This window comes from Ranitomeya variabilis, chromosome 6 (genome assembly GCF_051348905.1).
Source record: "Ranitomeya variabilis isolate aRanVar5 chromosome 6, aRanVar5.hap1, whole genome shotgun sequence".
NCBI lineage: Eukaryota > Metazoa > Chordata > Amphibia > Anura > Dendrobatidae > Ranitomeya > Ranitomeya variabilis.
The window spans coordinates 579,508,741-579,524,970 of record NC_135237.1 but is presented as its reverse complement, the minus strand read 5'-3'; the positions used below and the strand labels follow the sequence as shown (position 1 = coordinate 579,524,970).

The window sequence follows — 16,230 nt, the reverse complement described above, 5'->3', positions numbered from 1 at the left end:
CACATGCAGAGGTGAAACGCATGTTCACATTGGCCACATTGGCTTTTTTACTTAGTTATATCAGGGTTTTTGCTTACTTTTTTCTCTTGTAGGTTTTAATGTTTTGTGGCCAATGTGAACATGCGTTTAACCTCTGCATGTGTACCAACTCAAGTTAAGCTCAATTTTTGTGTTTTTTTTTTTTTTTTGTAGAGTGGAATAGCTAGTCCGAGTGTGGCTCATTAGAAAGCTAATTTCAATATAATATGAGTGATGGGTGTGCCATTATTCTGCTAGGTTCTTAAACACATTTATGAGTATTATAAGTTTTCGTACCAATATGTGCACCCTGGCAGCTAGGGAAGGGTGCAGGTAAACCAGCCCCTTTAGTGATGTCACAAGCCTACAAGTATAAGTTACTGCCAGTCAGCCCAGCCTTCAGTCTTGCCTGAGAAGCTGCTGCACCAGGACCCTCTGATGAATTGGGATGTCTGGCTCCTCCCACCAGCATGGTTAGCTAGGATGATCTAAGCAGCATGTGAGTGTTTATCTTCTTTAATCCCTGTTTTTTATGTAATTTGTACATCCTTTGTCTCATATTGCAAAATATTTATATACCTTCTGTAAACACTGCCTACCTTTTGGAGTAAACGATAAAATTACTAGTCGTCTCTCTATGCTCTTTAATGAATTTTTCACGTGCCTGAAGTAATTACGCTACTAATTTGGGTTGGCTCGAACCCCTCTCTGTGAGGAATCTGAGCTGGTGGCAGCGAAGTGTGTTCTGGGCTAGGTGGGTAAAGCTGGCAGCGACGGAACGGGGTTTATAAGCTATTGTCTGGTTGCAGCCTGAGCATTTATAATTCCCTCGCTACAGCGTGCCTGCCAGCCAGTCCACAGTGAAGTGGCCCATCCGGCGACTAATTACCCAGGTGTAGTTCCCTGACTGACCTGAGGGTAAGGGGGGCGCCGGAGAGCTGCAAGTTCCAAAGTAGAACAACAGGATGGGTGATAACATGATGAAGAGCACCAGGATGGGTGATAACATGATGAAGAGCACCAGGATGGGTGATAACATGATGAAGAAGGGCACCAGGGGGGGTGATAACATGATGAAGAGCACCAGGAGGGGTGATAGCATGATGAAGAGCACCAGGAGGGGTGATAGCATGATGAAGAAGGGCACCAGGGGGGGTGATAACATGATGAAGAGCACCAGGAGGGGTGATAGCATGATGAAGAGCAACAGGATGAGTGGTAACATGATGAAGAGCACCAGGATGGGTGATAACATGATGAAGAGCACCAGGAGGGGTGATAGCATGATGCAGAGCACCAGGAGGGGTGATAACATGATGAAGAGCACCAGGAGGGGTGATAACATGATGAAGAGCACCAGGAGGGGTGATAGCATGATGCAGAGCACCAGGAGGGGTGATAGCATGATGAAGAGCACCAGGAGGGGTGATAGCATGATGAAGAGCACCAGGAGGGGTGATAACATGATGCAGAGCACCAGGAGGGGTGATAGCATGATGAAGAGCACCAGGAGGGGTGATAACATGATAAAGAAGAGCACCAGGAGGGGTGATAGCATGATGAAGAGCACCAGGAGGGGTGATAGCATGATGAAGAGCACCAGGAGGGGTGATAACATGATGAAGAGCACCAGGAGGGGTGATAACATGATAAAGAAGAGCACCAGGAGGGGTGATAGCATGATGAAGAGCACCAGGAGGGGTGATAGCATGATGCAGAGCACCAGGAGGGGTGATAACATGATGAAGAGCACCAGGAGGGGTGATAACATGATGAAGAGCACCAGGAGGGGTGATAGCATGATGAAGAAGAGCACCAGGAGGGGTGATAGCATGATGAAGAAGGGCACCAGGAGGGGTGATAGCATGATGAAGAAGGGCACCAGGAGGGGTGATAGCATGATGAAGAGCACCAGGAGGGGTGATAACATGATGAAGAGCACCAGGAGGGGTGATAACATGATAGAGAAGGGCACCAGGAGGGGTGGTAACATAAAGATAAGTCCTTAGAAGTTGTAATTGCAATGTGGTGAGCTCTCATAGATGTGATCAAATGAAGAGAAGGGTAGGGTATGGGGGTGGTAGGTTATGAGAAAATGTCCACAAGAAGGTTGTGGGGGCATAGCATGAAATAAGGAAGGAGTCTTCAGAATAGTTTACCACATGAAGAAGAGTTTTCCCCCAGAAAAAGTGATAACATAAAGAGGAGACCAAAGGAGCCTTACCCCAGCCTGGGCATGTAACCATGACCCTGCACTGTTTATCATTGCCTTGTAACCCCAACTCTAATCTCTTCATCCAGTGATTGTGAACTTGATTCTAACTACGTCAGTCTTCGCTTGTGGCCCTGAGTCCAGACTCTTCCTCTTGGATATGTGACCTGACCTTGAGCTCTTCATCCTGGGTTTCTGACTGTGGGCTCATTATCCTAGATTTGTGACCCTGGTCCTTGGCTCTTCATCCTAGGTTTGTGATCCTGTGCCTGGACTGGGCTACTCATATTAGACTTCTGACCCTGTTCTCTTCATCCTGGGCATGTGACCCTTACCTTGGACTCTTTCTCCTGAACTGGTGACCCTGAACACAGGCTCTTCATCCTGGACTTGTGACCCTGACCCTGGACTTTTCTTCTTGGAGTTGTGACCCTGACCTGGGGTCTCCATATTGGATTTGTGACCCTTACTATGGACACTTTCTCCTGGACGTGTGACCCTGACTGGCTCATTGTTCTGAATTTGTTACCCTGACAATGGACACTTCACCTGATCTTGTGACCCTGGTCCTGCACTCTTCATCCTTGACTTGTGACCCTGACCCTGTGCTCTTCATCCTGGAATTGCTACCTTGACCCTGGGCTCTGAATCCTGGGCTTGTGACCCTGACAAGGATTCTTTTTCCTAGAACTGTGAACCTGACCCTGCACTCTTAGTTTTGGGTATGTGAGTCTGACCCTGGGCTCTATTTCCTCTACTTCTGAACCTGACCTTGGGCTCTTTGCCTTGAGTTTGTGACTGTGGCCCTAGCTCTTCATCTTCGACTTGTGACCATGACCCTGGGCTATTGATACTAGACTTGTGATCCTCACACTGGGCTATTCATACTTGACTTGTAACCCTGACCCTTGGCTTTTTATCCTGAACTTGTGACTTTGACCTGGGTCTCTTCCCCCTGGACTTGAGATCCTGACCCTGGAATCTTCATCATGTCTTTGTGACCCTGACCCTGGCTTTTCCTCCTGGACATGAGACCCTGGCCCTTTACCTTTCATTGTGCATTTGTGACCCTGAAACTGGGCTCTTCATATTAGATTTGGGACCCTGACCATTGACTCTCCCTCCTGTCTTGCGAGCTGACCCTGGACTCTTCTTCCTAGACTTTTTACCCAGGTCTAGATTCTTCATACGGGATTTGTGACCCTGACCTGCAATCTTCCTCCTGGACTTGTGACCATGAGCTTTTAGTCTTGGGTTTGTGACTCTGACCCTGGGCTTTTTATTCTGACCCTGGCTATTCATCTTGGACTTGTGATCGTGACCCTGAGCTATTCATACTAGATTTGTCACCCTGTTCTCTTCATCCTGGGCATGTGACCCTTACCGTGGACTCTTTCTCCTGGACTTGTGACCCTGACCCTGGGCCCTTCATACTGGATTTGTGACCCTGGCCTTGGGCTTTTCATCCTGGAATTGTAACCTTGACCTTGGGCTCTGCATCCTGGTCTTGTGATTTTGTCCTTGGGCTCTTCATCCTGGGATTGTGAGCCTGACATGAGCTCTTTCTCCTGGACTTGTGAACCTGACCCTAGGATTTTTGTCTTGGGCTTGTAACTCTGATTCTGAGTTCTTCATCCTAGAGTTCTGACCATGACCCTGGGTTCTTCATCCTGTACTTATGCCCCCTGACAATGGACTCTTTCTACTGGACTTGTGAAATTGACCCTGGTCTCTTTTTCTTGGGTTTGTGACCCTAGCACTAGCTTTTCATTTTAGTCTTATGACCTTGATCCTAGACTCTTTGTCTTGGGCTTGTGACTCTGACCCTGGGCTCTTCATCGTAAATTTAAAATCCTGGGCTCTTCCTCCTGGGCGTGTGACCTTGGCTCTCCATCCTGACCCTTTGCTTTCCCTCCTGTGCTTGTGACCCTGACCCTGGCTCTTCCTTCTGGACTTGTGGTCCTGACCCTGGCTATCCTCCTGGATTTGTGACCCTGACCTTGGCTCTTCATCCTTGACTTGTGATCCTGGCTGTTCCACCTGGACTTGTGACCCTGGCTCTTCATCCTGCACTTATCACCCCGATCCTGTCTCTTGTGACTTTCATCCCCGACTTTTCACACTTGTCTTACAGTTCTGCGTCTGCTTCTCTCGATTACTTAGTAGAATCCAGTGCTCTCTTACAGAGGTCTTGTTAGACTGCTGCCCAGTGTAAATGTTCTCTCATATTTTATAGCTGGGAGTTATGATGTATGCTTGATTTTTCGTATTTTATTACCCTGTTTATGTTATGTGTGTTCTCCCATAGATGGGGCTCACTACACATGACAGCTGCTGTTGGGGAATAAGGGGTATAATGTTACCCGCGTGCTGTAATTTGAGGCTGGGGCACACGTACATACTCTGACCCTCCGTCACTTACATCCCCCTTCCCACAAGATAGGACAGTCTGACCTCATCGCACAGCAGAGCTGGACAGCAACCAGGTGTGGGGTCCGGTTAGCAGGTAAGTGGCTCTAGAATAGGGGGTCCCGATTATAAATCAGTGCACCTGACTAGTGACAACCTCCCTGACCTGCAGATCCCTAGATGAGTGCAATGTCGACACATATTAATACATTAATTGGAGCTCCCCGTCCTGTCCGCAGACCACCAATGCCATCGCAGGCTGCCACGTCCCACAAAATCACACATTAATATATTCACATTCAGTATAAGATAAATGCCGAAGCTTTGTGTAGATCGAGACCCACCAGGGCCGTGAGATCTCTGTGGGGGTGGAGATATAATGTCAAGTAGATGGAGCTTCTTATCTTCTGCCTCCAGTCACTGACTATAGCATCCACAAAGCAGAACGTAGTTCCTCACACCCCTCTAACGTCTATACACTCGCCCCTATTGGCACAACTATTACCTACAATAATTGGACTCTAATTAAAAACCTCCCATCTGCATGTCTTCTCCTGTGCTGCACCTGTGCTTCGGAATGTTCTTCCCTTGACAGTCAGATCAGTGTATTCACTTCTAAACTTCTTAGTTGTTGCAGTATTTTTCCAGCAGTAAACGTTGTCAGAATTAAAGGGTATCTGTGACTGATCGTTGCTCCTGAGCCTTCTATATGTGCACGTAGGTCATAGGAAGCTGAATAAAATGATACCTTGATATCTGTGATCCGATGCCTTAGTCCAGAGAAATCCACATTTTTCTTATATGTAAATGAGCTGTTCAGATCTATGGGCCGGACATAGATCTCCCCGAGACTCCGCCTCCAGAGTATTTTGTAAATGACAGGAGGAGTTACCAGTGTGATGACCGCTCTCTGCTCTCCTGATCTCACTGCACAGCTGTGTGTGATTATCACTGACACATTTGCAGCTTCCATCTTGGAGAAGCCTGTACAGTACAGCAGAGCTGTGAGAGCCGCAGCTGCTGACATGTTTATAAGGAGACAAAGTTCAGTTCTGCTGTCATGTTTTATTACATGTCTCACCCTGGTAGCACCCCATCATTTATAATAAGCTCTGGAGGTGGAGTCTCCGGGAGATCTATGTCCAGCCCATAGATCTGAACAGCTCATTTGCATATAAGAAAAATGAGTATTTCTATAGAACAAGACATGGGATTGCAGATATCAAGGTATCATTTTATTCAGCTATAGGCAGTGCTCAAATCACCTGGAGGTAGCGCTGGAAAAGTCTAGAGGTAGTTCAGAAAGGGCCTAGAGGTAGTTCAGAAAGGGCCTAGAGGTAGTGCAGAAAGGACCTAGAGGTAGTGCTGAAAGGACCTAGAGGTAGTGCAGAAAGGGCCTAGAGGTAGTGCAGATTGGGCCTAGAGGCAGTGCAGAAAGGACCTAAAGGTAGTGCAGAAAGGGCCTAGAGATAATGCAAGAAAAGCCTAGAGGTAGTGCAGAAAAGCCTAGAGGTAATGCGGAAGGGGTCCAGAGGTAATGCTGGAAAAGCCTAGAGGCATTGCAGAAAGGGCTTAGAGGTAGTTCAGAAAGGGCCTAGAGGTAGTGCAGAAAGGACCTAGAGGTAGTGCTGAAAGGACCTAGAGGGTAGTGCAGATTGGGCCTAGAGGCAGTGCAGAAAGGACCTAAAGGTAGTGCAGAAAGGGCCTAAAGATAATGCAAGAAAAGCATAGAGGTAGTACAGAAAGGGCATAGAGGCAGTGTAGAAAGGGTCTAGAGGTAGTGCAGGAAGAGCCTAGAGGTTTTACTAGAAGATCCTAGACGTAGTGCAGGAAGGGCCTAGAGGTAGTGCAGAAAGAGTCTAGAGGTAGTGCTGGAAAAGCCTAGAGGTAGTACAGAAAGGGCCTAGAGGTAGTGCAGGAAGAGCCTAGAACTAGTGCTGGAAAAGCCTAGAAGTAGTGCAGGAAGAGCCTAGCGGTAGTGCAGAAAGGGTCTAGAGGTAGTGCAGAAAGAGCCTAGAATTAGCTCTGGAAAAGCCTAGAGGTAGTGCAGGAAGAGCCTAGAGGTAGTGCAGAAAGGGCCTAGAGGTAGTGCAGGAAGAGCCTAGAATTAGTGCTGGAAAAGCCTAGAGGTAGTGCAGAAAGAGCCTAGCGGTAGTGCAGAAAGGGCCTAGAGGTAGTGCAGAAAGAGCCTAGAGGTAGTGCTGGAAAAGCCTAGAGGTAGTGCAGGAATAGCCTAGAGGTAGTGCAGAAAGGGCCTAGAGGTAGTGCTGGAAAAGCCTAGAGGTAGTGCGGAAAGGGCCTAGAGGTAGTGCTGGAAAAACCTAGAGGTAGTGCCGAAAGGGCCTAGAGGTAATGCTGGAAAAGCCTAGAGGTAGTTAAGAAAAGCCCTAGAGGTAGTGCAGAAAGGGCTTGATCAGCACAGAAAGGGCCTAGAGGCAGGGCAGAAAGGGCCTAGAGGCAGCACAGAAAGGGCTTAGAGGTAGTGCAGAAAGGGCCTAGAGGTAGTGCAGAAAGGGCCAATAGGCATCCTCTAAGAATCTAGAGAGAGTGTTGGGAGGTCCTAAAGACAGTGCTGGAAGAGCCTAATTATACTGCTAGAAAGGCCTAGAGGTAGTGCTAGGAGAGTCTAACGATAGTGCTAAAAAGGCCTAGAGGTAGTGCTGGAAAGAGCCTAATGATAGTGCTAGAAAGGCCTAGAGGTAGTGCTGGAAGAGCCTAATGATAGTGCTAGAAAGGCATAGAGGTAGTGCTGGAAGAGCCTAATGATAGTGCTAGATAGGCCTAGAGGTAGTGCTGGAAGAGCCTAATGGTAGTGCTAGATAGGCCTAGAGGTAGTGCTGGAAGAGCCTAATGACAGTGCTAGAAAGGCCTAGAGGTAGTGCTGGAAGAGCCTAATGATAGTGCTAGAAAGGCCTAGAGGTAGCGCTGGAAGAGCCTAGAGATGGTCTTCAGGTCATTAGGGACTTTGTATTGGTAAGTGTTTGTGGTCAGGTGTTGAAGTTTCAGATATATCTGGTATCTCACACTGTTCACTTGGAAAAGTCATTGTTCATCCTGTGTCTCAAATTGAAATCTCTCAGACTCTCCATCTCCTCTTCAGGATATTAATTTACTGAAGGATTGTGGTCAGTGCTAAAGACCACGTCAGTGCTAAAGACCACAGACAGAGAACAGAACAAGTTGTGGAGCGGCCTGGGTCCAAAGGAGAGAGCGTCAGAGACAGCATATGAAGAGGTGAGTCCGGTGTAGATAGTCCATAGGGGGTATCAGACACGGTCTATGAAGTGGTGAGTCCAGGGGTTCGGTATAGATAGTCCAGAGGGTGGACATCAGACACAGGACTATGAAGAGGTGAGTCCGGGGGTCCCGTGTAGATAGTCCAAAGGGTGGGACATAAGGCACAGGACTATGAAGAGGTGAGTCAGGGGTCCGGTGTAGATAGTCCAGAGGGTGAGACATCAGACACAGAACTATGAAGAGGTGAGTGTGGGGGTTCGGTGTAGATAGTCCATTGTTGTGAAATTGGATTTTGGGCTCCCCCGGTGGCCACTGGTGGAATTGAACTGGTGTGCATCATCCTCTCTGTTCACCTGTTTCCATCAGGATGTGGGAGTCGCTATTTAGCCTTGCTCCTCTGTCACTTCCATGCCGGTCAACATTGTAATCAGAAGCCTTTCTGTGCATGTTCCTGCTGCTAGACAACTCCCAGCTAAGTTGGACTTAGTCCTTGTTTGTTTTTGCATTTTGTTCCAGTTCACAGCTGTAGTTTCGTTTCTGTGTCTGGAAAGCTCTTGTGATCTGAAATTGCCACTCTGATGTTATGAGTTAATACTAGAGTCTTAAAGTAATTTCAGGATGGTATTTTGATAGGGTTTTCAGCTGACCATGAAAGTGCCCTTTCTGTCTTCCTGCTATCTAGTAAGCGGACCTCAATTTTGCTAAACCTATTTTCATACTACGTTTGTCATTTCATCCAAAATCACCGCCAATATTTGTGGGGGCCTCTGTCTGCCTTTCGGGGAAATTTCTCTAGAGGTGAGCCAGGACTATATTTTCCTCTGCCAGGATTAGTTAGTCCTCCGGCCGGCGCTGGGCGTCTAGGGATAAAACGCAGGCTACGCTACCCGGCTACTGTTAGTTGTGCGGCAGGTTTAGTTCATGGTCAGTTTAGTTTCCATCCTTCCAAGAGCTAGTTCGTATGTTTGCTGGGCTATGTTCTCTTGCCATTGAGAACCATAACAGTCCATAGGGTGGGACATCAGACACAGGACTATGAAGAGGAGAGTCCAGGGTCCGGTGTAGGTAGTCCATAGGGTGGGACATAAGGCACAGGACTATGAAGAGGTGAGTCCGGGGTCCTGTGTAGATAGTCCAGAAGGTGGGACATCCGACACAGGACTATGAAGAGGGGAGTCCGGGGGTCCGGTGCAGATAGTCCAAATGGTGGGACATCAGACACAGTACTATGAAGAGGTGAGTCTGGGGATCTGGTGTAGATAGTCCAAATGGTGGGACATCAGACACAGGACTATGAAGAGGTGAGTCTGGGGGTCTGGTGTAGATAGTCCAGAGGGTGGGACATCACAGAACTATGAAGAGGTGAGTGTGGGGGTTCAGTGTAGATAGTCCATAGGGTGGGACATCAGACACAGAACTATGAAGAGGTAAGTCCGGGGGTCCGGTGCAGATAGTCCAAATGGTGGGACATCAGACACAGGACTATGAAGAGGTGAGTGTGGGGGTTCGGTGTAGATAGTCCATAGGGTGGGACATCAGACACAGAACTATGAAGAGGTGAGTGTGGGGGTTCGGTGTAGATAGTCCATAGGGTGGGACATCAGACACAGGACTATGAAGAGGTGAGTCCAGGGGTCCGGTGCAGATAGTCCAAATGGTGGGACATCAGACACAGTACTATGAAGAGGTGAGTCTGGGGGTCTGGTGTAGATAGTCCAAAGGGTGGGACATAAGGCACAGGACTATGAAGAGGTGAGTCCGGGGTCCTGTGTAGATAGTCCAGAAGGTGGGACATCAGACACAGGACTATGAAGAGGTAAGTCCGGGGGTCCGGTGCAGATAGTCCAAATGGTGGGACATCAGACACAGGACTATGAAGAGGTGAGTCTGGGGGTCTGGTGTAGATAGTCCAGAGGGTGGGACATCACAGAACTATGAAGAGGTGAGTGTGGGGGTTCGGTGTAGATAGTCCATAGGGTGGGACATCAGACACAGAACTATGAAGAGGTAAGTCCGGGGGTCCGGTGCAGATAGTCCAAATGGTGGGACATCAGACACAGGACTATGAAGAGGTGAGTGTGGGGGTTCGATGTAGATAGTCCATAGGGTGGGACATCAGACACAGAACTATGAAGAGGTGACTGTGGGGGTTCGGTGTAGATAGTCCATAGGGTGGGACATCAGACACAGGACTATGAAGGTGTTAGTCCTGAGTCCGGTGTAGATAGTCCATAGGGTGGGACATCAGACACAGGACTATGAATATGTGATTCCTGAGTCCGGTGTAGATAGCTCAGAGGGTGGGACATCAGACACAGGACTATGAAGAGGTGAGTGTGGGGGTTCGGTGTAGATAGTCCATAGGGTGGGACATCTGACACAGAACTATGAAGAGGTGAGGTGAGTGTGGGGGTTCGGTGTAGATAGTCCATAGGGTGGGACATCAGACACAGAACTATGAAGAGGTGAGTGTGGGGGTTCGGTGTAGATAGTCCATAGGGTGGGACATCTGACACAGAACTATGAAGAGGTGAGGTGAGTGTGGGGGTTCGGTGTAGATAGTCCATAGGGTGGGACATCAGACACAGAACTATGAAGAGGTGAGTGTGGGGGTTCGGTGTAGATAGTCCATAGGGTGGGTGGGACATCAGACACAGGACTATGAAGGTGTGAGTCCTGAGTCCGGTGTAGATAGTGAACATGACGCTTGGCATTTGCCACAGAAAACCAGGATTGGCAAATTTGCCACTGGTGCCCTGTGCTCTTCACAGATGAAAGCAGGTTCACACTGAGCACATGTGACAGACGTGACAGAGTCTGGAGACGCCATGGAGAGCGATCAACTGCCTGGAACATCTTTCAGCATGACCGGTTTGGCAGTGGGTCAGTAATGGTGTGGTGTGGCATTTCTTTGGAGGACCGCGCAGCCCTACATGTGCTCTCCAGAGGTAGTCTGACCCCTTGTAAGACCATATGCTGGTGCGGTTGGCCCTTGGTTCCTCCTAATGCAGGACAATGCCAGACCTCATGTGGCTGCACTGTGTCAGCAGTTCCTGCAAGAAGAAGGCATTGAATCTATGGACTGGCCCGCCCCTTCCCCAGACCTGAATCCGATTGAACACATCTGGGACATCATGTCTCGCTCCATCCACCAACATCACATTGCACCACAAACTGTCCAGGAGTTGGCGGATACTTTAGTCTAGGTCTGGGAGGAGATCCCTCAGGAGACCATCCGCCGCCTCATCAGGAGCATGCCCAGGGGTTGTAGGGAGGTCATACAGGCACGTGGAGGCCACACACACTACTGAGCATCATTTTCTTGTCTTGAGGCATTTCCACTGAAGTTGGATCAGCCTGTAACTTCATTTTCCACTTTGATTCTGAGCATCATTCCAACTCCAGACCTCCGTGGGATATTAGTTGTGATTTACGTTAATAATTTTTAGGTTTTATTGTTCTCAGCAAATTCCACTATGTAATGAATGGAGATTTACAACTGGAATATTTCACTCAGTGATATCTAGGATGTGGGATTTTAGTGTGTTTAGTGCATTTTTTTGAGCAGTGTATGTAGTGTTATGAAATATGTTATATGAAGTTTTGTGTTCTGTGTAGTGTTGTGTGCAGTGTTGTGTTCTGTGCAGTGTTATGTTCTTTGCAGTAGTGTGTTTTGGGCAGTGTTTTATTATGTGCAGTGTTGTGTTGTGTGCAGTGTTGTGTTTTGTTGTGTGCAGTGTTGTGTTCTGTGCAGTATTGCGTTCTGTGCAGTGTTGTGTTATGCACAGTGTTGTGTTCTGTTCAGTGTTGTGTTCTGTGTTGTATTGTGTTATGTGCAGTGTTGTGTTCTGTTCACTTGTGTGTTGTGTTTTGTGCAGTGTTGTGTTCTGTGCAGTTGTGTGTTTTCTGTGCAGTGTTGTGTGTTTTGTGTTCTATTCAGTTTTGTGTTCTGTGCAGTGTTCTGCTCTGTGCAGTGTTCTGTGTTGTTTTGTGTTCTGTGCAGTGGTGTGTTGTGTTCTGTGCAGTATTGTGTGTTGTTTTTTGTTCTGTTCAGTGTTGTGTGTAGTGTTGTTTGTTATTTTGTTTTCTGTGCAGTTGTGTGTTGTGGTCTGTGCAGTGTTTTGTGTTCTGTGCAGTGCTGTATTGTGTGTTGTATGCAGCGTTGTGTTTTGTGCAGTGTTGTATTCTTGTTGTTTTGTGTTCTGTGTGGTGTGGTGTTTTATGCTGTGTTCTGTGCAGTTGTGTGTTGCATTCTGTGCAGTGTTCTGTGTTGTGTGCAGTACTGTGTTTTGTGTTGTGTTCTGTGTTGTGTGCAGTGTTTTGTGTTGTGTTCTGTGCAGTGTTATGTGTTGTTTTCTGTTCTGTGCAGTGTTGTGTTCTGTACAGTGTTGCGTGCACTGTTTTGTGTTGTGTTCTTTGCAGTGTTGTGTTGTGTTCTGTGCAGTGTTGTGTTTTGGGCTGTGTTGTGTGTTTGTTTTTTTGTTCTGTTCAGTGTTCTGTGTTGTATTTTGTGCAGTGTTCTGTGTTGTTTTGTGTTCTGTGCAGTGGTGTGTTGTTTTGTGTTCTGTTCCGTGTTGTGTGCAGTGTTGTTCTGTGTTGTGTTCTGTGCAGTGTTCTGTGTTGTGTGCAGTGCTGTGTTTTGTGTTCTGTTCAGTGTTGTGTTTTGTGTTGTTCTGTGTCGTGTTCTGTGTTGTTTTGTGTTCTGTGCAGTGTTGTGTTTTGTTCTGTGTTGTGTGCAGTGCTGTGTTTTGTTCTGTTTTGTGTGCAGTGCTGTGTTTTGTGCAGTGTTTTGTGTTCTGTGCAGTGTTGTGTTCTGTGCAGTGTTATGTTGTTTTCTGTTCTGTGCAGTGTTGTGTTCTGTGCAGTGTTGTGTTGTTTTGTGCAGTGTTCTGTGTTGTGTTTTGTGCAGTGTTCTGTGCAGTGTTCTGTGTTGTTTTGTGTTCTGTGCAGTGTTGTGTTTTGTTCTGTGTTGTGTGCAGTGCTGTGTTTTGTGCAGTGTTTTGTGTTCTGTGCAGTGTTATGTTGTTTTCTGTTCTGTGCAGTATTGTGTTCTGTGCAGTGTTCTGTGTTGTTTTGTGTTCTGTGCAGTGTTGTGTTTTGTTCTGTGTTGTGTGCAGTGCTGTTTTGTGCAGTGTTTTGTGTTCTGTGCAGTGTTATGTTGTTTTCTGTTCTGTGCAGTGTTGTGCTCTGTGCAGTGTTGTGTTGTTTTGTGCTCTGTTTTGTGCAGTGTTCTGTGTTGTGTTTTGTGCAGTGTTGTGTTGTTTTGTGTTCTTTGCAGTGTTCTGTGCACTTGTGTGTTGTGTTCTGTGCAGTGTTGTGTTCTGTGTAGTGTTTTGCGTTGTTTGTGTTCTTTGCTGTGATGTGTTGTGTGCAGAGCTGTGTTGTGTGCAGCGTTGTGTTTTGTGCAGTGTTGTGTTCTTGTTGCTTTGTGTTCTGTGCGGTGTTGTGTTTTATGCTGTGTTCTGTGCAGTTGTGCGTTGTATTCTGTGCAGTGTTCTGTGTTGTGTGCAGTAATGTGTTTTGTGTTCTGTGTTGTGTTCTGTGCAGTGTTGTGTGCAGTGTTTTGTGTTGTGTGCAGTGTTGTGCGCAGTGTTTTGTGCTCTGTGTTGTGTGCGGCGTTTTGTGTTGTGTGCAGTGTTCTGTGCAGTGTTGTTTTGTTCTGTGTTGTGTGCAGTGCAGTGTTGTGTTCTGTGCAGTGTTGTGTTGTTTTCTGTTCTATGCAGTGTTGTGTTCTGTTTTGTGCAGTGTTCTGTGTTGTGTTTTGTGCTGTGTTCTGTTCAGTGTTGTGTGCAGTGATTTGTGTTGTGTGCAGTGTTTTATGTTGTGTTCTGTTCTGTGCAGTGTTGTGTTGTTTTCTGTTCTGTGCAGTGTTGTGTGCAGTGCTGTGTTGTTTTGTGTAGTGTTTGGTGCAGTGTTTTGTGTTGTGTGCAGTGTTGTGTTCTGTGTTGTGTGCAGTGTTCTGTGTTGTGTGCAGTGTTTTGTGTTGTGTCCTGTGCAGTGTTCTGTGTTGTGTTCCGTGCAGTGTTTTGCTCTTGTGTTGCAGTGTGTTGCGGAGGTTTAGTGTCCTGTTGTGTGACTCTTGGACGGTGCTATGTTTTCTGTCTTCTGGCAGTGTTGTGTGTTGTTCTGTGTTGTGTTTTGTGTTGTTCTGTGCAGTGGGTTGTTCTGTGTTGTGTGCAGTGTTGTGTTGTGTTCCATGCAGTATTTTGCTCTTGTGTTGCAGTGTGTTGCGGAGGTTTAGTGTCCTGTTGTGTGACTCTTGGTCGGTGCTGTTTTTTCTGTCTACTGGTAGTGTTGTCTGTTGTTCTGTGTTGTGTTTTGTGTTGTGTGCAGTGTTCTGTGCAGTGGGTTGTTCTGTGTTGTGTTCTGAGTTGTGTTGTGTGCAGTGTTCTGTGTTGTGTGCAGTATTTTGTGTTAGGTGTTGTGTTCTGTGCAGTGTTCTGTGTTGTGTGCAGTGTTCTGTGTTGTGTTCTGTGCAGTGTTGTGTTCTGTGTTGTGTTGTGTGCAGTGTTGTGTGCTGTGTTTTGTGTTGTGTGCAGTGTTCTGTGTGTTGTTCTGTGTTGTGTTTTGTGTTGTGTGGTGTTCCGTGCAGTGTTTTGCTCTTGTGTTCAGTGTGTTGCGGAGGCTTAGTGTCCTGTTGTGTGACTCTTGGACGGTGCTGTGTTTTCTGTCTTCTGGCAGTGTTGTGTTTTGTTCTGGGTGTTGTTCTGTGTGTTGTTCTGTGTTGTGTTCTGTGTTGTGTGCAGTGTTCTGTGTTGTGTTGTGTGCAGTGTTCTGTGTGTTCTGTGTTGTGTTGTGTGCAGTGTTCTGTGTTGTGTTCCGTGCAGTGTTTTGTTCTTGTGTTCAGCGTGTTGCGGAGGTTTAGTGTCCTGTTGTGTAACACTTGGATGGTGCTGTGTTTTCTGTCTTCTGGCAGTGTTGTCTGTTGTTCTGTGTTGTGTTTTGTGTTGTGTGCAGTGTTCTGTGGAGTGGGTTGTTCTGTGTTGTGCTCTGTATTGTGTTCATTGTGTTCAGTGTTTTGTGCAGTGTTTTCTGTTCTGTGTAGTGTTGTGTAGTTTTCTATGTTGTGTTCTGTGTTGTGTGCAGTGTTCTGTGCAGTGTTGTGTGTTGTGTTTTGTGCTGTGTGCAGTGTTCTGCGTGTTGTTCTGTGTTGTGTTCTGTGCAGTGTTCTGTGTTGTGTTCTGTGCAGTGTTGTGTTCTGTGCAGTGTTGTTTTGTGCAGTGTTCCGCGTGTTGTTCTGTGTTGTGTTTTGTGCTGTGTGCAGTGTTCTGCGTGTTGTTCTGTTCTGTGTTGTGTTTTGTGTACTGTTCTGTGTTGTGTGTTGTGTGCAGTGTTCTGTGTGTTGTTCTGTGTTGTGTGCAGTGTTCTGTGTTGTGTTCCGTGCAGTGTTTTATTCTTGTGTTCAGCGTGTTGCGGAGGTTTAGTGTCCTGTTGTGTTACTCTTGGACGGTGCTGTGTTTTCTGTCTTCTGGCAGTGTTGTCTGTTGCTCTGTGTTTTGTTTTGTGTTCAGTGTTCTGTGTTGTGTTCCATGCAGTGTTCTGTGTTGTGTACTGTGCAGTGTTGTGTGTTGTGCAGTGTTCTGTGTTGTGTGCAGTGTTTTGTGTAGTTCTGTGTTCAGTGCAGTGTTCTGTGTTGTGTTCTGTGTTGTGTTTTGTGTGCAGTGTTCTGCGTGTTGTTCTGTGTTGTGTGCAGTGTTCTGTGTTGTGTTCCATGCAGTGTTTTGCCCTTGTGTTTAGCGTGTTGTGGAGGTTTAGTGTCCTGTTGTGTGACTCTAGGACGGTGCTGTGTTTTCTGTCTTCATGCAGTGTTTTGTGTTGTTCTGTGTTTTGTGTGCAGTGTTCTGTGTTGTGTTCCGTGCAGTGTTTTGCCCTTTTGTTCCATGTGTTGCGGAGGTTTAGTGTCCTGTTGTGTGACTCTTGGACGGTGCTGTGTTTTCTGTCTTCTGGCAGTGTTGTCTGTTGCTCTGTGTTTTGTTTTGTGTTCAGTGTTCTGTGTTGTGTTCCATGCAGTGTTCTGTGTTGTGTACTGTGCAGTGTTGTGTGTTGTGCAGTGTTCTGTGTAGTGTTTTGTGTAGTTCTGTGTTCAGTGCAGTATTCTGTGTTGTGTTTTGTGTGCAGTGTTCTGCGTGTTGTTCTGTGTTGTGTTGTGTGCAGTGTTCTGTGTTGTGTTCCATGCAGTGTTTTGCCCTTGTGTTTAGCGTGTTGTGGAGGTTTAGTGTCCTGTTGTGTGACTCTAGGATGGTGCTGTGTTTTCTGTCTTCAGGCAGTGTTTTGTGTTGTTCTGTGTGCAGTGTTCTGTGTTGTGTTCCATGCAGTGTTTTGCCCTTTTGTTCCGCGTGTTGTGGAGGTTTAGT

General features: G+C 47.0%; 1 protein-coding gene across 7 annotated transcripts in view; it reads left to right on the top strand.

The window, feature by feature from the left end:
• The window catches only part of LOC143783161 (alanine aminotransferase 2), a 153,063-nt gene that overhangs the window by 56,451 nt on the left and 80,382 nt on the right, over positions 1-16,230 (top strand). For 2 of the 7 annotated variants that reach the window (XM_077271512.1, XM_077271513.1), the window contains one exon: positions 7,740-7,873. The exons of 4 other annotated variants lie outside the window; for them this stretch is intronic. In XM_077271512.1, coding sequence (XP_077127627.1) covers positions 7,866-7,873 — 8 coding nt within the window. In that variant the 5' untranslated portion in view covers positions 7,740-7,865. Of the gene's footprint in view, positions 1-7,738; positions 7,874-16,230 lie in introns of those variants that run through there. One more of the 7 variants, XM_077271511.1, reaches the window with a different exon arrangement.